General features: G+C 49.3%; 1 protein-coding gene across 5 annotated transcripts in view; it reads right to left on the reverse strand.

The window, feature by feature from the left end:
* Positions 1-23,721, reverse strand: part of BCAR3 (BCAR3 adaptor protein, NSP family member) — a 110,069-nt gene that overhangs the window by 5,805 nt on the left and 80,543 nt on the right. For 4 of the 5 annotated variants that reach the window (XM_032867164.1, XM_032867163.1, XM_032867161.1 and 1 more), the window contains 6 exons: positions 20,717-21,159; positions 17,462-17,565; positions 15,739-16,391; positions 10,664-10,779; positions 6,998-7,169; positions 4,174-4,285 (listed from right to left, as the gene is read on the reverse strand). In XM_032867164.1, the coding sequence (XP_032723055.1) occupies positions 4,174-4,285; positions 6,998-7,169; positions 10,664-10,779; positions 15,739-16,391; positions 17,462-17,565; positions 20,717-21,159 (1,600 nt within the window). Of the gene's footprint in view, positions 1-4,173; positions 4,286-6,997; positions 7,170-10,663; positions 10,780-15,738; positions 16,392-17,461; positions 17,566-18,337; positions 18,509-20,716; positions 21,160-23,721 lie in introns of those variants that run through there. The other variant, XM_032867166.1, reaches the window with a different exon arrangement.

Raw genomic sequence — 23,721 nt, forward strand, 5'->3', positions numbered from 1 at the left:
ATTATAGGGGTACTAGAAGAAAAGGGACTAAAAACCTTCCTAAGGAAGTAAGACATCCAGATCCAGAAAAGCCCAGAGTTACAAATAAGATCCGCACACCAAGTTATAATTAAAATAAAAGTTAAAGGAAAAAATCTTAAAAGCAGTAAGACAAAAACCAACTTGTAATGTATAGGGGAAACCCCATAAGACTATATCAGCAGATTTTTTGGCAGAAACTCTAGAGGCCCGATGGGACTGGCACAATATATTCAAAGTGCTAAAAGAAAAAAAAACTTCCAAACAAGAATACTCTATCTGGCAAAGCTATCAGTCAGAATTGGAGGAGAAATAAAGAGTCTTCCAAACAAATAAAAGATAAAGGTGTTCATTACTACTAAACTAGTTGTATAAGAAATGTTAAAGGGACTTCTATAAGCTGAAAAGGGCATTACTTAGTAACAAAACGTAAAAATACAAATCTCACTGGTAAAAGTAAATAGACAATAAAAGTAGACTAATCATTTATAAAGCTAGTATGAAGGTTAAAACACAAAAGTGGTAAACCTAACTACAACAATTAGGAAACACAGATACAAAGAAGTAAAATGTGACATCAGAAACAAAATGTGGGGAGGGAGTAAAAATGTACAGATTTAGAATGCATTCAAACTTAGTTGGTATCAGGTTCAATAATAGACTGTTATAAGTTGTTATATGTAAGCCTCAGGGTAACCACATGCAAAAACCTACAGTAGATACACAAAAGATAAAAGAAAGGAATCCATGCATAGCACTAAAGAAAATCACCAAGCCACAAAAGAAGAGAATAAGAGAAAAAGAAATGAGCAGAGAGGAAGGATAAAATAGCTAAAAGAACATGAACAAAATGGCAAAAAATACATACCTATCAATAATTAAATATAAATGGACTAAATGTTTTAATTAAGACATACAGCAACTGAATGGATTTAAAAGGACCCATCTTTATGCTTCCTACAAGAGACTAACTTCAGATGTAAGGATACACACAGACTGAAAGTGAAGAGATGGAAAAAGATAATCATGCAAAACCAAACCAAAAGAAAGCTTGAGTAGCTATACTTAGACTAAATAGACTTTAAAACAAAGACTGTAATAAGAAACAAGCAAGCAAAAAAAGCATTATATAAAGAGGTCAATTCAATAAGAGAATATAACATTTGTAAATATTTATGTACCCAACACAGGAGCACCTAAACAATACAATAATAACAGAAGACTTTAATACTCCACTTACTGGATAGATCATCCAGACAAAAAATCAGTAAGAAAATATTGGCCTTAATAACCTGTTAGACCACATGGACTTCACAATATATACAGAGTATTCCATTCTAAAGCAGCAGCATACAGGGATGCCTGGTTGGCTCAGTCAGTTAAGCATCTGCCTTTGGGTCAGGTCATGATCCCAGGGTCCTGGGATTGAGTCCTGCATCAGGCTCCCTGCTCAGTGGGGAGTCGGTTTCTTCTTCTCCCTAACTGCCCCTCCCCACTGCTTGTGTGCTCGCTCTCTCAAAATATTTTTTTAAAAAATCATATGGATCAACTTAGACGCAGAAAAAGGATTTGACAAAATTTCAACATCCATTTATGGTAACTCTCAAAAAGTAGGTATAGAAGGAACACACCTCTACATAAAGAAGGTCATATCTGACAAACCCACAGCTAATACTCAAGGCTGAAAAGCTGAAAGCTTTTTTTCTAGGGTCAAGACAAGGATGCCCACTCTCACCACTTTTATCCAACATAGTATTGGATGTCCTAGGCAGAGCAAATGGGCAAGAAAAAAAATAAAAGTCATCCAAATTGGAAAGAAGTAAAACTGTCACTATTTGTAGATGACATAATATATACAGAAAACAAAAACTCCACCAAAAACTGTTAGAACTAATACATGAATTCAGTCAAGTTGCACAATACAAAATTAATATACAAAAGTCTGCTGCATGTCTATACACCAACAACAAACTATCAGAAGGAGAAATTAAGAAAACAATCTCATTAACAGTTACATGAAAAAGAATAAAATACCTAAAAATAAATTTAACCAAGGAGGTGAAAGACCTATATACTGAAAACTATATGACACTGATGAAAGAAATTGAAGACAACACAAACAAATGGAAAGATATTCTGTGTTCATGGTTTGGAAGAGTTAATATTGTTAAAATGTCCATACTACATAAAGCAATCTACAGTCAATGCAATCCTTAGAAAATTCCAATGGCATTTTTCACAGAAATAGAACAAACAATCCTTAAATATGGGGGAAACCACAGAAGACCCCATATAGGCAAAGAAGTTTTGAGAAAGAACCAAGCTTGGAGGTATCATGCTCCTTGGTTTGAAACTAGATTCCAAAGCTATAGTAATCCAAACAGTATGGTATTAGCATAAAAATAGACACCTACATCAATGAAACAGAGTTGAGGGCCCAAAAAGAAACCCATGCCCATTTATTTATGTCAAAGGAGCCAAGAACATATAATGGGGAAAGAACAGTCTCTTGAATAAATGGTACGGGAAAACTGGAGCGCCATATGTAAAATAAAATGGGCACTACCCTACACCATACACAATTATCAACTCAAAATGGATTCAACACTTGAATGCGAGACCTGCAAGCACAGAACTCCTAGAAGAAAAGAGAGGCAGAAGCTCCCTGACATTCGTTTTGGTGATTTTTTTTTTTCTGACAACAAAAGCAAAGACAGCAAAGCAAAAATCAATACGTAGGACTACATCAAACTAAAAAGGTTCTGCACAACAAAAAACCATCAACAAAATGTAAAGGCAAACTACTGCATGGGAGAAAATGTTTGCAAATCATCTATTTGATAAGGGGTTTACATCCAAAATATATAAAAAACTCACACAAGTCAACAGGAAAAAAAAGAAAAGGCAAAAAAAAAAAAAAGGCAGAAGATCTGAATAGACATTTTGCCAGAGGAGATGCAGTCAATAGGTACATGGAAAGGTACTCAACATGAGGGAAATGCAAATCAAAACCACAATGAGATATTGCCTCATACCTATTAGAATGGCTATAGCAAAAAGACAAGAAATAACAATATTGGAAAGAATGTGGAGAAAAGAGAATGCTTGTGCACTGTTGTCAGGCATGTATGTCAGCACAGCCACTGCAGAAAACAGTATGGAGATTCTTCAAAAGATTAAAAATGGAACTATCATATTACCTAGTGGTTCCACTTCTGGCTATTTATCTGAAGAAAAAAAAGTACTTTAAAAAATGTCTGCACCCCACATTCACTGCATTATTTACAATAGCCAAGATTATGGAAATGACCAAAGTGTCCACGAGCGGAGGAACAGATAATGTGATATACTTATATATATAACTACACACACACACACACACACACACACACACGAATATTATTCAGTCATAAAAATAAGAAACGAAATCCTGCTGTCTGACAACATGAATGTACCTTCAGGGCATTCTGCTAAGTGAAATATGTCACAGAAAAAGAGCGATACTATCTGATCTCACTTGTATGCAGAATCTAAAAAAAACAATGAAAAATGAAATCCCCTCAGTTCATGGATATAGAGAACAGATTGGTGTTTGCTTGAGGCTGGTGGTCGGAGGTGGGCAAAATGGGTGGAGAGGGTCAAAGGATACAAATTTCCAGGTACAAAGTGAGTAAGTCCTGGGGAGGTAATGTACAGCGCAGTGACTACAGTTAATACCACACTGCACTGTTTGAATGTAACCGAGAGAGTGGATCTTAAGAGTTCTCATCACAAGAAAGAAAAATTTGATAACTGTATATAATGTGGATATTATTTGGATTGTGATCATTTTGTAGTAAATACAAATATTGACTCATTACATTGTCTACTGACAACTAATATAATGTTGCATACATTACACCTCAATTAAGAAAGGAAAGCACGGAGTGAGGTGACTGGTAGCCCAGGTCCTGTTTCAGCAGCCGCAGTTCTTCTAGAAATGGCATGACCATCTGATAAAAGCCTCAGTGATCCATCAACAATCCTACAGATACCTCAGCTCTCATGAAATGTCCTGCTAAAGGCTCTGATCAAACCAGAGCAGAGCACACCTAACGGTCCCACAGATACATGCCAGGCGGCCACCACTCCCACTCAGGCTGAGCCTGTACTCACCCCGGCCTTCATGCAGGATCTTGCTAAAAGGCTTCAGTTGTTTTTCATAGAGGATCGCGGTTTGGGTGTACTGGTGCCTCAGGGCAGTCCACGTTTTTTCTAATCTTGTGATCTGGAAGAAAGAAAGGTGTTATCATTTTGGAAGAGGCTCTTTTTAGAAACAAGTCAAAGCAGCTAAAAGCAGTGTATACAGAAAGGCTAATCCCCGCCCCTGCTCCTGTTCTGTGTTCTAACAACCTGTCCCAGAGACGACTCATCAGTCTCTTGTATGTGTCCAGGTTTTTGTGTATACGCATATACAACTTTTAAATTAAAAGGTATATCACACTTTAAACATTTTTCAGTTTTTTGCTTGGAAATCATTCAAGTATGTATAAAACAGCACAGAACAGCCTTATTTTGTTAAACTTCTGAATGATGTTCCAGTTTACGGATAAGCTGAAGTTTACCTAGTCTCCCAGAGAGAAGAGTTTCACAAATTTTTTCCATTATGAAATTACCTTGTGAAGATTTTGCAAATGTGTATGTGTGTGAAAATATTGGGACTATATTGGGACTCCAGAAATGGGACTCCACGGTCAAAGAATACATGTATTTTAAATGTTGATGGGAATTGCCAACTGTTCACAGAGGTTATACTGATGAAAGCATGTAGGAATGTAATGTATAGCATTTTCATTTCCTCACAAGTAATAATGTCTGAGACGCACAGAAGTTTGCCCAGACCACATGATGCCACTCTACTCGTTCCTTTTCATTCTGTTCTTTTAGAACAGTTTAGTCAATGCCAACATGTGTCACTGACTCTGACTGCCCCAAGACAGACGACCCCCACTCATACCATAAAACCAGCAAGCTGGAGTGTCTGAAGTTTTTTGTTTTTTTGTTTTTTCCATAAAACAAGAAAGAGGAAGGGCACTAATATTTGGGGGAATGAACGCCAACACTTTGTCGGGTATTTGAAGAATTTCATTTAATCCTCCAATGCCCCATGAGGTAGTATTTTGGCCTCGTTTTATAGATGAGAAACCACAAGAGAATAGTTAGATTGCTCCAGGTTATTATAGCTGGTAAGTGACAGAGAAGAGATTCATTCCCTTGGCCTCTAAGAGCTGCATCTTCCCAGAGGAAGGGGAGAAATGATCGGCACCAGCAGGTCTGCTGGGACAGAAAGGAGGTGACTTGTCTTCCTCTGCCCACCCCCTACCCCATGCACCTCTCTCTTCTCCCTGTCCCTTCTCTTCCCCTCCCTGAAGCATCTGTTTTCCCCAAGTAGCCCCGGTCTCTCCTCTGGGCGCAATCTGCTGGATGCTCTTTCTTGAGACTGGAAGCTGAGAAGAGCAGGCATGTGAGCCCACAGTATAGGGTCATTTTTGGATGAGGACACCCAGGAGTGATAGGAGTCCCCCCTCAGCCTTCTCTGGGTCTGCCACCTCCCTCCCCTGGCAGCGTCCTAACTCACTGTGGGGGGCCCAAATGCCCTGGAGGACTGCACACCCTCACTGCTGAAGGGGTCCAGCAGGGCAGAGTCTGATGGTGCTGGAGGCCAGGGAGCCCCCTGCACAGGCATTTTAAGGTGCGCTGGGAGAAGTCCTAAACCATGGATGGCAAGCACACTCTCAGAGGAAGCTCTGGGCTGGAGGACTACACACAATTAGCCTGATGTCGCAGCTTTCCAAAATTACAGGCCGTTCTGGGTGAGAAGAAATAAATACGATGCAAATGAAAAACACTGGAATGAAAAACTATAACCCCTGCTAGTAATAGGAGTCAGCATATTATGAAAATACAGCTGGATTTTCTTATTTCAAGTATGGATCCTATAAAATTCCAGGGCATCTAAGGAGTTTTTAAACTCTTAGGATATTGTGATTGGAACTGATTCCCCTCAGAATTTCCTGGTGAAGGCCCTAAGTTGTTCAGCTTGTCCTCAGGGTGACCTTGCTTTAATGCTAAGTAATGACGTTCCTAACATGCTCTGACTTACAGGACATGTGACTGTGGGGTCTTCCCTAGCAGCAGCAGTGGCTTTTCAGTGAGTGCCCAGCAGGCTTTCAGAGACAGTCTGTAGTTAGCAAAGAGCCAAGCTAAATGACCAGCAGTTTTGGTGTTACCAGTTGCAGACTGGGTTTATAGGACTGGAGGACCCCAAGGGTGAGATTACACACATCTAGGTCTTGTGCGACAGAACCAAAATGGGACCACAGATTCCAGGCAATCAAGATGACAGAACAACTTTCCTCTCTCAGATCTACTGGACTTTAAACACAGCCTCTTAGGTTTGACACTCATCCTACAAACAGCCCATCCAAGCAGATAAATGCAAGGTGCCTGACTTCAGAAATTCTAATTAGGGGCTTAAATGGCAGATGGGCTAGAAATCTGAATTTTTTAATAGAAGTCTGTTTTAGGTGACCTGAGCAACATAATTTTGAGACAAACCACTCTGGGGATTCTCAGAGATAAGCTCCCCAACTGTCTGGTGACAAAGATGGAAATCTCTTCTACGATACACATCAGCCAGACATATCTGGGGATTGGTTCTTAAGGAATACCGATTGTTCTTGAGGACGCCTCCTCCTCTGGAACACCAAAGAGAAAGTGTGCACCGTCAACAACGATCCAGTTTTTAAAAACGGAGCTGAAACACTTTTGACACTGCTTTCGGTTGCCCCTAATCAGAGCTGCTTTCACTAAGATTTAGCCGGCCTTTCGGGACTGCCTAAAAACACGGGTGCTTTGCTAAGCCTGGGCTTGCAGACCGCCTTTCAGAACTCTAAGTCCACACAGGAGTGCAGGGCGCACCGACCCAGGGGAGACTTACCTGTGGCATTTCCAGGGCTTTCATGATGGCCGAGAAGGAGTAGAGGTCCCCCATGGAGTCCTTCAGTTCCACTGCCACCTGGATGATCCTGTTGAGGGTGGCCGCTCGGTCCTCCAGAGTGCCCGTGCAGCCCAGAATGTCCACTGCGATGCCGATGGCCATCGTGTTGTGTCTGGGAGGGAGGAGACCAGGGGTCAGGCATAGGGCAGACAGGACTAGGAAGAAAGGAATGCAAACCAGCCAGGAGAAGGACTAGATTTATGCCGGTTGCTGTTTTGCCCTGTGAGGCCCTGGCAGCTCAGACACTCTGGGTGCCGATTTCAACGGCGAGACCCCTTCCCCCAGGCTGACAGCAGCAGGGCCCTGGCCAGGCCTCCAAGGGTGCACTGTTTAGAGTCAGAAAGGACAGCTGCCCAGGACAGGGCCACGTTCAGCCCAGCATCTGGGGCACGAGGAGGCCCTTCTCGGGTGAAGCTGCTCAGAAGTACACAGGGCTCCTTGTACCTTCCACCATAAGAGGTCTGGGGAGACCCCTGGTGCCCTCACACGCTGGGGGATCCCATCCTCAGGGAAGCTCTGGGCCACCTCTCCTGGGCACCCTGGACCGGGAAAGGAGAGAACAGAAAAATCAGAGAGTATGCTTGACCCAAAACAATGACACGGGTCTTGGCACTTCAGAAGGCATGAGGAACTCAGAATGGACAGAGTGTGGCTCTGGTCAAGAGGCCAGAAGGTGAATGGAGATGTGGACAAAGACTGCACGGCTGACGGATGGGAATTTCCCTGTAAGTCAGAGCCTAATAAAAGAAAAATCCTGTATCTGCCAACAATCCTTCCTTTTCTCACCCTATACTACCCAGGTCAAGCTCACAGACCCACAACAGGAAGTCTCCACAGGACAATGGGAATAATATGAATGGGGTCGCAGAGCAGTCTCCGCTGATGGCAGGCAGCACAGACCGCAATCCTTTCCTTCTCTCCCTCAACCCCCACCAGCGAGTTGATAGCACTGGGCCAGAATGGCCTCTGTTAAGTCCCAGTGAGGCTGTGGTACGAGTGCCAGAGGTGAAGCCCCCATCCACAGCAATGGTTACCAAAATACAACATGCCTTTGGCGCTCCAGGGCCCCCTTGTTCTCCAGGTTCACAGCCAAGGATGTCACTCCATGGCCAGCTCCTCTCTCTGCAGGCCTGTAGTGTCTGGCGTGCTCTCAGTGCCTTGAGCCAACAGTGGCATGACTTATCAAGTGCCTAGTCCCACCACTGTCTCTAGTTATTGTAGGTGATGAGCTCTGCTATCTCCGAGTGTGTATGTCTTGGGGCATGGGGGTGCACTCACTCGTGGTATGACCACAGGCTCTTACCTAACTGCTCCATTTCTCCATTTCTTCACTGTAAAAATGGGAGCAAGTGTTGTTTTGAGAAAGAGAGAAGGTGTGGGAATGTCAAAATCACTAGAGTTCCTGTCGCCAGGAGGCCCCTTGCAAATGGTAGTTGTGACCACAACTGTCTCCATGTGTACATCTTTCTCTGCATCCTCGTCCATTTTGTCAGTCTGTCTCTATCTGCCTTTTCTTCTTCTTCCTGAGGTCTTCATTCATGGATCCTAACATAAAGTATACTTTTATTACTTGCTGAATTTACTGAAGAGTTTTCTTACTTATTTGCAAAGTGTTAAGGTTGAGCTGAGCATTTCAGATGTTTCTCTTAACAGTACACTGGCTTCCTGTGTTGCCTTCAATGGATTCTTCTGTTCACTGTTTTTTCCTGTGTTTTAAACTGCCCTTTATTAAAGATAGGTTCTCTACTTTCTTAAGATCAGAGTAGTTCTATCCATTCATTCAACCAATGTGTGCCTATGACCTCCCATATCCACTGCTGCAGGAAAAACTCAGCACGGCAGGTCTGAGGCAGATGCTCAGGTGCGTGGCAAGGACAGACAATGAACGTTATACATAGGCCATCTCCGCTCAGTAGGCCTGGAATGGGTGAGGTGGTGTGTTAAAAATAAAGGGTGGTCTGTATTTGATTCTCAAACACAAGAAGCTGCTGTCATCTGACCCTTTGAAATGGCTATCCCCTTGGCCTTTATGCAGTACACACACTGTAAGGAGGAAACCCTGCTCCCCAGGCTCCAGCAGGCAGATCCCCCAGGTCAGCCCTGGCCAGGAAGCAGAGCAAGTAGAGAGGCCTCGGGGAATTGGCGATAAGGAGACCGGCAAGGAAGTCTGAAAACAGTCTGGAGGAGCCCCCAGCCTGCCGACCTCTGCCTAGACCCAAGTTCACGTACAGTGTACCCAGTGACCCGGATAAAGTAAGGCCTGGGACCTGGGGGCTTGGCACCGACACACTTTGCATGAGGAATGGGGCCGCGTGATAGCAGGGCTCGCCTCTCTTGAAACAGTGACCACAGGACCAGCTACAACAGAGGGCAAAACTAGAGGAGAAGCAGGCCCCTAGAGCTTGGGGAGGGGAGAGGGCGCCTGCAGAGAGAGGCTAGAATCTCGGAAAGCCTGTAGGAAAAGGAGGTGCATTCACAATTCTCCAAAGCCATTTAACGACAAGACTGAACAAAGCCAAGGACCATGTCTTAACCTCCTGCCTCCCAGAAGCCTTTCATTTGGCATTCTGGATGTTTTCTCTCTGTGGCTGGGAACCAAAGCCACAGTGGCATGGGGGTCGGCTCATCTGCTTTCTGGCCAGGGACCCTAGAAAGCGGTTGTGTGGATCCCCCAGGCTCCCTGAAATACACTGTTTACTTTCTAGGGGCTGACATCCTAGGACTGCACCATTCACCAGCCACATGTGGCTGTTTATACCAGAAACAGTCCACAGTAAAATACAACAGTGTGTCCCTCAGTTGCCACATTTCAGCCGACAGGACGGACTGGATGGCACTAGTGACCTAGAATATCCGGGTGTCCATTAAAACCCACGTTTGTATCGTGACAATGAGGAAACTGGCTGGAAAAATAGGACACTTAAGATAACAAGACAGTCTTGCCCAAATCAACGGTTTTTTCATGTGTGTCAACAAGTCCAGCGTCTGCGGCAATGCGGGAATCTAGTCTAGCACTTCTCTTAAAAACAGGCCTCGCTATTTCTGTCGTTTTGATTTCTAAACCTCCAACGCTGCAGCATGTGGGTTTCGCGGGCAGCCCGGGTTTTGGGGACACTGGGAGAAGGGGGCAGTGAGTCTTCAGAGGCTGGGGGACCTGAGCGCTGCCATCCCCTGCCAACCTCTCAAAGAAAACATTGTTCAGACTCTGTTCTTCCCAACCTCTCCCACGAGCTCCTTAGTCCTGGTGCGGTCTTGAACACCGGAGGGACAGAGCAGCCGCCGCTCAGGGAGGTGGAGCTGTGGGGGGCAAGATGTCCGCTCCACCCAGGCTGGCGACAGGGGTGACTTCTGCTAGTGCGGGCCAACGGTCTCTTCCGTCCTCTATCCCTTCCTGGAGCAGGGACAGGACCGTGTTCTTTGTTCCCTGACTTCCTCTGTGCCAGCTACTTTGTGCCTCTCTAGGAATTCTGTGGCTAAGGCTTCTGGGAGAAGGGAAAAGCTCCTGGCCAGGTTGGTGCTGGGCCCCCATGGGTTCCAAAAGCTGCTGTGCTGATGGGCCTGAAATGCGGGGGGTGGGGGGTGGAGGGGTGCGCCGGCACGGCTCACCTTTCAATTATGTCCAGGCGCAGCTGGTGGCCATAAGGCAGGGTGATGAGCTCCAGACCTGAGCTCACGCCCATGTTCTTCCTCATCTCTTCCGAGACTTCAAGTATCCTCGTGACCTGTTGAGAACACAAGCGGAGACGGACTGGATCAGGGAGAGGGCTCACCATGAACACAAACGTAGCACGTGAAAAGACAGACACGAAACCGGGATGGTGTGGATGTGCTTGCTGCGTTTCCTTTCAGGCAGCAGCCTCCGCACAGAGAGTTTCTAGACAAGATTAGAAGGATTCCAAGACACCACGGGAATCGAAAACCAGAGAGAAAAGCCCCTAGCACAGTCCGTAGAGTCTGCAGATCTGGTGTTTCTGGCCAACGGCGTCACCCTGCCAGCTCCCGGCCAACAGGGGCCCGGTCCCGCTGCTGGCGGCAGGGCTGCGAGCACACTGGGTGGGAAGTCGCTGTGGTGGAACAGTGACCAGGCCAAGGGCTTGCGCCTCTGCCACCAGGTCTGCTGTTTGTGTTCTCACTTCCCAGGAGGGCTGGCCACTGTTACCCTTAATTACATCTCTCCTGAGCTCAGTCAAGGCACCATACGTCTGGAAACCATTAGAAACACGCACAGCAATTTGAAACCCAAGGTCTCAAGCACACCCACTTCTCCCCATAGGAGGCCTTCCTTACAGAAAACCGTTGTCTGTCCCAGCCAGCTCCTGGTCTTGCCTCTAGTGCATAATCACTGTCTACCGGCACCAGGTATAAGTTGACCATTCGTATTCATCACACGTTGCCTCAAACGTTACAGCCGAGTCTCTGCATCTTGAGAATACCAGGCTAATGACACTTTGCAGCATCCTGATGTCTAATGAGGCAACCACCAGGCACGGTGCTTCCGATCGAGTCCGGACACGTGGCGGGCACAGAACGATTCCTCCTCCTCCTCCTGCTGGAATTGCCCTCGACTATAATGATCCCAGGCATCAGTCCAGAGGTCTTCGTAACAGGCTACAAAAATCACCTGACATTTGGCTGATATTAACAACCCTGATCCCTAACTTCTGTGGTTAAGCAAAGGAACCACTGTCAGCCCTGGGGAAGTGGAGCTGTGGGAATTAGCTATGCAGAGGCAGCCTGGGGAACAGGGTGCCAGATTCCTACTATGCTCTCTGGGCCTCAGTGTCTCCTTCTCTAACGCAGCTGCTAGCTTCGCCTTTCTCAAGGACTTTGCAGAAGATCAAATGACTTTAAAGCCACTTGAAAATATGAGTTGTGAACCCACTGGCATGTAGAAGAGGGAAGAATTGTGGCCAGATCTCTGGAATAGGATTTACACCTTGAGCATGGTCAAGCAACCCAGATGTATCCCCCAGCCACCTGTGGTCACACACTTCGCTTGCTTGTTTAGACAGCTACACCATCAGAGCCTCCAAACCCAGCCTCCGAGTGGAGAGCACCCTCCAATTCACACATAGTCTGTGTAATGAGATTCAAATGGTTATCACTGATTCAGTTTTGTGCCCGAAGCACTACTAACCAGAATGATCCCTGCTCTGAGAGAAAAACCTCCAAGTCGGTTTCCTTCAGTGTGAACACGCAATCCCCGCTCACTTTCCTGGGGGTTTGCCAGGATACACCGACACCTGCTTGCCCCAAGGCTGAGTGAGGACAAGGGGCTCCTGAGCTCCTGCTGCAGAACTTGGATCTGGCCCTCTGGGAAAATGCCCAGAGCCGTGTAGCTCGGAGAGGAGGGATGGACGCTTCCAGAGGGTCTACTATGAGATGCCCTTGGCATGCCACCTCAGCACTCCCGGACAGGGCATTCCAGCCTCCCTTTGCTCTTCTGATCTCAGCTATCCTCGCTCTGCAGGATCTCCAGACTGCCTGAGGGAGCTGCTGCTGTGACCCACGGGGGTGCTGGCGGGGGCCTGCCCCTCCTCCCAGCTGCCAAGGGATCTTCTGAATTGCAGTGAGACTGCCTGGCTCTGCCCACCATTTCTGCTGCCCTTAGCAGAGGACTCTGATCTGCCCTATGCACTCACAGGCCTGTCCCCCTACTGAACTGCAAAGTGCCTTGAAGCAACAACCTGGTATGAGCCCAGAAGCAGAGACTTAACACCCAAGGAAAGACCTCAGAGTCCCTTCCTCTCCCCACTCCATCCCCACCTTCACTGCCCACACAGTGAGTCCTCTATAAACCCAACCCTTGACAGCGGAGTCTGCACACATCCGCCACTTGCCACCCAGAAGACGCTTTTTGCATTCTTCCTCTGGTCAATTCCTATTCAGTCTTTAAAACTCATCTCAGACATCCCCTCCTTCCTCCACGTTTAAGACTGTGCTTCAGAGGCCCCGCAGTTCCTGTGTCTTCCCCTGCAGAGCATTTCCCACCTGGGCTGTGGTCTGAAGCCCCATATCACTGTTGTCCCCCTGCTCACATCCCCCCTCCACCCCACAGCAGGTGCTCAAGCAAGGCTAAATACCCAACACTAGCCAACACTTAGCCTCATTCTGGCCGGGCATGGTGTGTAGACGGGTCTACATAAGTTACTTCATTTAGTCGTAGTCCTCACAACCACCTGGGCAGCTGCCTCCTTTTACAGGTGGGGACAGAAAGAACCGGAAAGCTGAGAGCCTGAATTAGATTCAGGGATTTCATCCCCAGAAGCCAACTCTCATCTACGGGGCCCTACTTCTAGATATTGCAACTAATGGGTAGGAGACAAGCTGCACTCAGGGGGAGGCCAGGATAGTGCCCATCTGCAGGGTGAGAGGGACTTAGTGGATGCCCCCCCACCCAGCTCTGCCCAGGAGGGGCTGGACACTGCAACAAAACAGGCAGCCGTGAGGCACTCAGGGCCAGCCACTGTCATGATGGCCTTTGCGGGCATCAACCCCGGGCTCTGCAGGGGGTGGGAACCAGCGCTTGGGACCCAAACACTGTCCAGTGTCTCTTCTCAGCTTCTGAGTGGCCCTATCGGGTGGTCCCTACATTTGGAGTGCGTAACAACAGCCCGTCTATGTCCCTCAGAGATGCTGTGTCAGCTTTGTTGGCAAAGCCCTAAAGTCAGTGGTTTCAGGAAGAGAAAAAGGAAATGGCAGTGGACTCCGGAGGGAGGCAGGAAGACTATTAACAGCCCTGCCCTTGGAGACTGAAGGTAAGCAGAGTCCAGCGGCTTTCTGCTCCTAGTCTCCACCTTACTGCTGGGGGCTCTATCCAGCCCTTCTTCCAGGGGTGCCTAAAGGCAAACAGGGGAGAGGGGCCTGACCAGAAGGACAAAATGCAAAGAAAGAAACCAAACAAGAAAAAGGGCAGGCTTCATGTTCCTTCAGTCGAGAACAGATCTGAACCCTAGATTCATGGCTGCCAAAGTGGTGGGAACATTCTAGACTCTCCTGCCAAAGGACAGTGAGGCATTTCACCTCCTCCTAGACCCTCCTAGATCCTCCAAGCACTGTCTGAAGTCACAGGGAAGAAGGATTCATTTCCTCCTGGGAATTAGGCTGTTCTGTCAACCCTGATCCATGTTTCTATGAGGACCTCCCTCTGTGGAGAACTCAGGCAGGTTCACACCAGACTCCTGGCCTAATGGAATCCTAGAGTCCAGGCCAGGAAACAGAACAGGAGTCTTAAATACTCTTACTGCCCGAACGGGTTTAGCCCACTTTTAAGTGAGGTAAGCATTTAATATGATCCGTGAGCACTGACCAAGGACGCCCAAACCACCACGTGAACAAACCCCTTGTTCTTCAGCCTGGCCCCTCTCCAGGTCTGTTCCCCAGGGCGCTCCCACCCCCTGCGATACACACACACCCCACCCCCGGGCCTGCCAACTAGGTACTGAGAGATCCCTCAGACCCACTTCCAGGTGCTGGGTTGTAGAGCTCAGAACAGCTAGCACCTGCTTCAAGTTCCTCAAGGCTGTTTTGGGAGGCCTTCTGTCCCCCTGTGAGCTCCACCAACTAGGGACCCCCAGGGGGCTGCTCAGAGACTACACTTCCTGCCGTGAGTCATTAGGAAAACTCAGTTCCTAAACAGGCCCCGAACTTTGAAGGTAACTGACTTCCTGAACGAATAAGGGCTTTAAATTTCACTAAGTAAAGCCTTACCTGCCGCTCCAACACTTGGATCTGTCTCTGTAACTGAGGGGTAGGCTGAGTCCCTCCCAGTCTAAGACACTTGCTTTCTAGAAAGATGTCTCTAAAGGATAACCTTGCCATAGGGTCACTTATGAACAAAAACTGCCCATATCCAAAAGAAATGCTTACTGTCAAAACTGATGATGATGTAAACATATATTTATTTAGTCACATGAAAAGATAATCATACTATGTTGTTCAGTCAAAGACTCAGGGTTTAAAATAGTATGTTTAGAAAAAAAGTACAATAAAACAGAATCATCTGTTCAGGCTTGCGGTAAACACACATAAGTGCATGAAATTATTTACATGTATCCGTTTGCAGAACAAATGTTAACCATGGTGATCATCAGGAAAGTAGATCTTGTGTAATTTTTTTCTTTTCTCTTAAACTGTATTTCATAATTTTTCTAAATTGAGCAAGTATTACTTGAAAAAAAAAAAACAGGGTAAATTTTAAAATGTCTATTCTTAAGCCCATTTGAGTAACAATAAATGTATGACGTGTATGTATATGTCCACAGAATGCATCACGTATAATAAAATAAAAATAATCTAGGCTTTATGACTCCAGAAAGTACATTTTCATCTACAGTCCTCTGTCCTTGGACTTGACTCTCCCAGTTCTGACAGAGCTGAGGCCAGGGAAGACCCTGCAGCCGGTGTGGCTGGGGGGTTGGTGGGGGGATGGGGGAGCGTGGGGGTGGGGAAGGCCTGGCCAGTCCGCCATCCCTCTGCCCGAGGGGAGTTTTACAAGCTTCCAGCCTGGGCAAAGGTTGTCCCAGGCCTGCACTTCCCACCGTTTAAATAAATCCCCACCCAGGTTATCTTCTGACTTTTTCTCTGAGCCACACACTTAAAGGGTGAGGTGGAGCGAGGCCAGCCCTCCATCCCTGTCTGACCTCTCCGAAGACAGCCAAATCCCCTGCTCAGGCACTTACCACACAGTCCATGCTCAGCATGTGCTGGGCGATGACCTTGGGGTCGTGCTTTGTGAACAGTTCTTTCGCCCTCTTCAGCATTGCCATTTCCAGGGGCTTGTTCTCAGGAGGAAGGAGCTTCGACTCAAAGTCATTGGGTCTGAATGAGGAGGCCGTCTCCAGACGGGGCAGCACGAACTCAGCCTCACCCTCCTCTGGCCTCCGGTCCATTTGCATGGCCACTGCCTCCCAAGGGCCCACCCCGTCATCCTCGAGGATCAAGTAGCTGGTACCAGAGTTCCGGGGACCCGGCCCCCCATTCTGCTTGGCCTTTAGCAGCTCCACGTAGCTGTCCTGGGCACAGATGGGGGGCCTCGTGCCCCTGTCACAGCCTGCGGCGAAGGCTGGGTTCAGTTCACAGTAGTTGGCCTCCGAGTTGAGCCAGGTGGATGGAGATGGGGGAGCCTTGAGGAAGGGTGCCTTGCAGGGCTTGGGGGGTGGCTTGGGGCACAGCTGGCTGTCTGAGCCCCGCAGGGCCTCCCCTGCCCTAGCGTCCGAGGAGACCCTCCGAACCAGCGCGGGGCTCAGGGTGGGCTCGCTGCCCGTCCTGAAAACAGGTGAGTTTGGGCGGGGGCTTGCGTCCACCCCCGGGGACTGAGGGGGCAACTTGCAGCCTGTGGAGGGAAAGTGAGGGTCAGGAAAAGCTCAGCTGAGTGGGGGAACACAAGGCAAACCTGGAGTGACATCTCCTCCATTCACGCCCTTGGGGTTTCAGTTGTCACTTCCCAGAGATAACAAGGTAGGACCACCCCATGCCCAATCTAGTGCCATCCAGAGCATTTCAAGAGCTGGCTGGCCGCACCCCACTTCTGGGGGATTCTGAATCCCAGTGACTTCCAGCAGCTGGGCCGCAGTGTCACTTTATGGTCAGAGAAGGCTAGTCCAGTCAAGGACAAGGCATGGCGCCTGGAGGGCAGTTGGTAATCTAGTCTTGCCCTAAGAAACAGAAGTCTTTAGTCACAGAGCATGAGGGCCTGAATCACTCTCATGGCCAGGGTGGGTCCAGCCAGCCTGGAGGGAGAGCCGGAGGCACCCTAGGAAGTGGGAGACAAGATGCTGAGCTATCCCATAAGGAAGTGGTTCACCACAGGGCATGAAGAAAATCACCCTGTGGTCCCAAGGAGGGTCAGTTATAAAAATAATGAATGACCAGACATCCCTGGCTCACTAACACTGCTGCTTACAAGGTCTACCCCCATCCCACAGCTCCTCACTCCTCTGGCTGTGAAAGGAGAATGGAGAGGAGGAAGGGTCCCCCAGGAAGCCCAGCTCTGACCCAGCCCCCTCCACCCAGGGGAGGGCACAGAGAGAGGCTCCTCTGTCATGAAGACTACCAGTTAGCAGGTGAGCCGTGCGTCAGAAAACCTGGGTTCAAACGCCAGCTTCACCGGGGGCCGGACAGGTAACTCTGGAGGAGTTATGTCACCTCTGTGCCTCAGTGTCCTCAACAAGGAGAAGAGAATAATCATTCCCGCTGGGAAGGTTTGTAGTAAGGCTTAAAAGCTAGCTAGCACACATCAAGTGACCCGTCTCCCACAGAGTTTCACAAACCCCTTCCCCTCCAGCCTACAGGGCAAAGCCTTGGGTTGTCCCCACACCAGAGGACCAGAAGGAGTGGGAAACAGCCTGAAGGAAATCAGGCTAACACTGCCACCCTCCTCCCAGAAAAGGTCCCAAGACCTACCGAGTGGCAGGTAACTTTCTGACTGGTGCGCTTTGAGGGAAAAGGCTCGTCGGTCCTGCATGTGATCCAGGCAGGCTGGCTGGCTACCGCTCTTCTCTTTATTTCTGAAGCCAAAGATAAGTGGAGCAGAAACGTGTCATTAAATCATAAAACCTTCAGGCAGCGTCATGGAAAGTTTTTACGAGAAGGCCGAGGGGTACCGCACATCCCAGCAGTAGAGGAATGTCTGTTGGAGGAGGAAATGACTGCTGGGGGCGGTTAGTTAACACAGGATTGTGCCCCGGGCTCCATCCCCACGTTCCCCAGGACCAATCCAATCTGGTCCTCTGAGCCCTTCCATCCGGCTGAGCAGAGCAGAGCAAAGATCTCATGATCCTCTCAGGAAAATCTGATGAACCAGAATGTGTACTTTTTAACAGAGCTTAAAATTACTTACAGACCCAGGAGGAATGACTTGTTTAACTGAAAGGCGTTTTCCACCATGCCTCCTGGTGTCAGGAAGGAAGCTTTGGGGCAGTCTGCGTTTCAGCGCAAGTTCACCATGTCCCTCAAATAAAGTCCCTCTCGTCCTCCTGGAAGGACCAGGGCCCCACAGCCGGCCTCCTGCTGAGCTGGGGAAAGGCCCGGCCTTCACTGCGCCCCGCACTGGGAGGCACAGAGCACAGCCACGCAGGGAAGCAAGGAAATATCACCTTCCACAACTTGCTAGTAACCCCCCTGCTCCCCTGCGTCCTTAGACCGGGAGGTTCTCTAGCCACCACAAACAGAATCTCTCCTTTGCTAAGAAGAGACTGCACCCCACCAGTCAAGTTGCAATGAACTTTAATTTGCCCTCCCACAAGCTTAGGTTACCGAAATCCCTAAATTCTTTCCTACCTTTGCAAGCAACAAAGGATAAAGCAAACACCCTCCTACCCCCAAAAACCCCAAACTCCCAGCAACAGAGAAATTCCAGCAAGCCCTCAGCGATAAGGCAGGGCAGAGGGCAAATTCCAAAAGGCAGTGGCTTCAGCCAAGTGGTATTTCTGCAGCGATCCTCAGAGCAGCCAGACTCTACTGGCCCAGAAGCCCCACCAGCAGGCCGAAGTCAGGTAAGGTGTGGGCTGGAGGGTGGGGAAGGGCAGGGCGCATGGCAACGGGGAGGCACTTCCCTGTGGAGCCCACCCCGCCCCCACGGTCAGACCTTCTGCTGCTCCAGCCAAGAAGGGGCAGGGCTCAAAAAACTCTGCTTTCACTGGGCAGTCACGAGTGGCTCTGTTGGGGCGCCTGGGTGGCTCAGTGGGTTAAGCCTCTGCCTTCGGCTCAGGTCATGATCCCAGGTTCCTGGGCTCTCTGCTCACCAGGGAGCCTGCTTCCCCCTTCTCTCTCTGCCTGCCTCTCTGCCTACTTGTGATATCTGTGTCGAATAAATAAATAAAATATAAAAAAAAAAGTGGCTCTGTTGGGCCTGCCTCATTGATCGAGAGACTTTCCCAGTCTTCTATTCCTTATCTTAAAAAATATAAATTTCTCTTCTAAATCTGGGTCACTGAGCACAGACCAGGAGGCAGGCCTTCCTGCCCAGCACTGCCCCAGGCAGGGGTTCTGGGCATTGCCCAATGCTCCCTGGCTCCGTTCATGACATTACCTTCCTCTTCCTCAGTTAAGCAGCCAATTCCCACACTCAAAAAAGAAACAAAGGAAGAAGCACCTCTTCAATACTTTTGAGGGATCTCAAGTCCATTCTTATTACTAAGAAAAGGAGAATTTCTGTTTATCAATTCTTGCCTTCCTCCCTGCAACTGAGTCCTACATTCTACTGCCCTCCCAAAATAATACTTACTATGATTATTCACACCTACATAGCCCTTTGGCACTGTTCTAAGCACTTTACAAGTCTTCAGTCATCTGGAACCCCATCATTCCAGTTGGGGAGAGTGAGGCCCAGAGAAGGTAAGTAGCTTGATCAGTGGTGGACCAGCATCTGTGGCCAGGCAGGCAGGGTCCCCAGCCAGACCCTGCCCAACATGGACCAGAGCTTTGCAGCAGCGCACGGCCTCATGTGTATTGCCCAGAGTCCTGTGTTTTGCTTCTGAATCCTTGGTTTAGGCACCTGAGTTCAGAGGCCAGGGAGCCAGAGAAGGGGGCTATGTCGCCAAGGGGCTGGAGCTAGTCTACACCCTGCCAGGCCCGCCTTTTCCCTGCTCTCCTTCTCTCGAATGGTCAGATGGCAGCACAGGCACCCAGCTCCCTGAGAGACAGATCCCATGTGAAGACAGCACACAGCACTGGCCGTCAAGGGCAGGGTGCCTCAGCTGGGCCTCCAATTCTCTGGAATCTTCTCTCCCCTGTGCGCAGGTTTGGGCATAGCCCCCAGTCTCTCAGTGTCTCCCATCTCAGGAATCTCGTCTTTTCTCACCAGGTCAATCACCCTTTCCATGTGGACCAAGCCCAAATCTAAGCCTCCAGGCTGAACTCCCCTCCCATACGTCCAGTCTGTTGCTGGATGCTGGCACTCAGAGATAAGCCTACAGCTCTACCTCAGATGCAGCAATTGGTTTTTCCTTGGAGTCTGCCCGCTCTGACTCGCCTCTCTCCAATCTTCCCCACATGCACGAGAGTCCCAGGAAGCCAAGGTCCCAGGCTCTCCCTCCTCTACCCCTCTACCCCTGCACAGCCTGACCCTCACGACTCACGGACAGAGGTCTTCCTTCTCCAGGCTCCCTCCCTGCCCCTCCCACACATGGCCACTCGGCTCCATTCTCAGGACCTTCACCATGTCAAGTCTCTGAGCCTCGTTCCAACTCTTCAGCCTGGCTTCAGGCCTCCGTGATCTGGCTGGGGTCAGCTCCCTAAGCTTGCCCCTACTGGCCCCTTACTTGGGCTCTTTGCTTGGGCCCCACCAATCTACCTGCCTGTCCTCTCCTATAGCCCTGCACACGCTCCTACTGAGCCCCATGCCTGGAGCGCCCTCCCCTCTGCAGTGTGTGTCCAAATGTTCCCCGGTCCTCAGAGCAGCCAGAGTCCTCCTTTCTTCACAGAGCTCTCCTGGCCAGGCCTCCCATTCCTCAGCAACTGCCTCATCTCATGCATGCCCAACTCAGCTGGGAGCTCAGCACGCGCTGCCCCGTGGCAGCTGTTCCAGTAACAGGTGGCACCCTTAGGAGCACCTCTTACTGCTCCTCACCCGTCTCACCAAAGCCTGGGCCTGTCCCGAGGGCCCCCGTTGGTCCCGGCACCCCCCCAACACACACACCCAGCGAGGCCCTGACCCACCTGAGGAGGTTCCCCTGGGGCGAGCTCTGGTCCCGGGCCTGCACGCCGCCCGTGGTGAGGCTCAGCCTCTTGCCCGCGTCCGGCCGGACCTCAGGGAGGCTTCCGTCCTGCACCCGGCCCGGCGAGACGCCGTAGCGCTCCTCCAGGCAGCGCAGGGGCACCGTCCTGTTAACGGGCTGGAAGATGACGGCTCCGCTCTGCTGCGAGATGGGCCGGCGGTTGCCCACGTAGCAGCGCACCAGGCCGGGGATGGAGTCGAAGCTCTCGGTCTCGAACTGGTACTGCACGCGGCTGTAGGCCTCGCTGAGCCGCAGCACCGTCCGGCGGATCTTGAAGTGCTGAGCCAGGTTCTTCCACTGACAGGTCAGCACGAAGTTGCCGGGGCTGGACAGAGAGTCACGGACCAGGAAGTCGCCATCCCGCTGCACGAGGTTTTCCGACACCTTTGGGACAAATGGGGAGGAGTCGGAAGGGCGAGCGAACATTCCTGTTAAAGCGGCACCGCGCTCGCTTCTTGGGGCCGACAGGAGACAAGGCTATTCTGTCTCCTCTTCGGTGGGCTCTTCGTTTTCTCAAACGCCAAATTCTTAGAAGACCCAGGCATTCACCTAAGAACTACTGGACGCCCACCAACAAGGCGCCAGGAGTCCTGCTGGGGGCGCCGGGCTTAGGGTGGGGAGGAGGAGCCTACTGGCCTCCCTACATCCCCACCGTCATGGGGCCTTTGTGGTGAGTGGAGATCCTGCTACCTCAGCCGGTAAGTAAGTGGCAGGGATGGCCGGTCAGATGTTGTAAAGGTAAGGAAAAAAGTCAATGGGGAAGGGAGGTAAGAAGTGCCTGGGAGGGGAGGAGGGCTGCTCTCTGAGACGGGGTAGGTCAGCAGGTGTCACGAGAAGATGACCTGCACACAGACCTGAAGTAAGTGAAGTGACAGAAAATTAAAGAAGGAAATGCAGGGCCAGGGAGCCTCCCCACCCCCAACAGGCGGAGGAGTGGGTTCTGTTGGCTAGGAGGAGGGGGTCCACACTCAAGGGAGGCCAGAGGCTGCAGAAGCAGAGACTCGAGTGGGGGGCCTGTGACCAAGTCAGCTCCATGTCTCCTCTCACTGGAGGAGTGTTATCTGCATATACAATCCAAAGTACTAGGACGGTGCCTGGAACACAGCAGGGGCTCAAAAACTGTTAACAACGAAGATGCTGGTGTTTATAGCAAAAGGAGGATCGATACTGTGTTGCAGATGGCGGTTCCTCCAGCCAGACTGCCTGGGTTTGTACTCTGGCTCTGCTGGGTGACTTGGGACAAGTTAGGTCATCTCTTTGTGGTTCAGTTACATCACCTGTAAAATGGGCTAATGTCACCTACACAGTGGCTATGAAGATTTAATGGAGTAAAGGGTTAGCTGTAACTACCATTATTACTGGTACGGTGGACCGTTCGTTAAACAATCAAACGACGTGCGGCTGAAAAGTTGCACTTGTTGCAAGTGGGACGAAAGTTTACGATCACCATAAAGAGAAGGATGGTGGTGACGGTCATGAGTTTTATGAGACTGGGACATTTCTCCCAGGATATTCCAACGCTGGATCAGCACACGCACAACAGTGTGCTGCCACAGCTACTTTAAACTTGCATCTTTGCCTTAAGAATATGTTTTCACACAGAAATTCCATTTCTTGGGATTGAGCCTGAGGAAATAATTACAGTTATAAACATAGTAGTTATCTTAAAGCCTGTTGGTGAGGGTGCCCACCCAAGAGTGGGGCACGTGCACAATGGACATACATACAGTGGAGGGTGGTGGGGAAGACTATTTCACAGCAGCACAAAAGGCCCAGAATGTATCATTAAATGAAGACAATGGGCTGCAAAAGTCTATGTGGTATGATCTCATACTTGCCAAGCCTAGAAGGAGGAATTATATCAAAATGTTCACAGTGGCTATCTCCACAAGGGAGAATTATGGGTGAGAATTTCATTTTCTTCATTTTACTCTCTGTATATTCTACAATTAATTTTAAACTTTTTTTAAAGAAAAGTTAGAATAGAGATTATTTCTTTGATAGTGCTGAGAGATCTGCTACGTTAAAAAAAACTGTCACAACTATGATGTCCTTCCCCCCCCTCCACCCGCCCCTTTCCTGTCATGTTGTCCTGGGTGAGTGACTGGACAGATCAGGTTATGACAAAAACCTAAGAGAGGGGCGCCTGGGTGGCTCAATGGGTTAAAGCTTCTGCCTTCCGCTCAGGTCATGATCCCAGGGTCCTGGGATCGAGCTCCGCATCAGGCTCTCTGCTCAGAGGGGAGCCTTCTTCCCCCGCCTTTCTCTCTGCCTGCTTCTCTGCCTACTTGTGATCTCTGTCAAATAAATAAATAAAATCTTTAGAAAAAAAAAACAACCCTAAGAAATTCTATGCCCTAATTCTGCACTTATATTTTTCAGTTTCTATATCTTAAATTAAAAAACACTCACGGCTATCACTCCAAATGACAACCGCACAGAGTACATTCCAGGCCGTGGGGCTATGGTCGTTGGTGTAATTCCTCTTCTTCCCAGCTCCAGAGAGGGGCCCGGGCAGGGGAGGGATGGAGAATGAATAGTCACCAGCCCCACGAGGGCAATAGCAGCCTTGCTGCTCTTTGCCACCTGCCTCGATGATACCCTCTCTTCACCTGAAATTAAACTACTGCCTTAAGAGAGAAACTCCAAAGGGTATGAGGCTGCAGGCTGCCAGCCAGGAGTTCAATTATCTGAACCACAGGCCAGCCTTGTACCTCTTCAGATTATCCCCCTGCAGCCACGGCCTCCTGCCCCCTCCAGCTCTGCAGACCACAGAACACCGGACTTTCCTCCATTCACTTCCCTGGCACGTGGAAACGTGCTTTGGGTTCCTGACCTTAGTTCTCCCCAAGGTCTCCTTGGGGACGGACCTAAGTTATTACAATCCACTTGACTCTCTTTGCTTTCAGCTAAAACCGGGGCTTGCTCCAACATGGCGCTGGAGGG

This window comes from Lontra canadensis, unplaced genomic scaffold (genome assembly GCF_010015895.1).
Source record: "Lontra canadensis isolate GAN:19392208 unplaced genomic scaffold, GSC_riverotter_1.0 scaffold33, whole genome shotgun sequence".
Taxonomy (NCBI): domain Eukaryota; kingdom Metazoa; phylum Chordata; class Mammalia; order Carnivora; family Mustelidae; genus Lontra; species Lontra canadensis.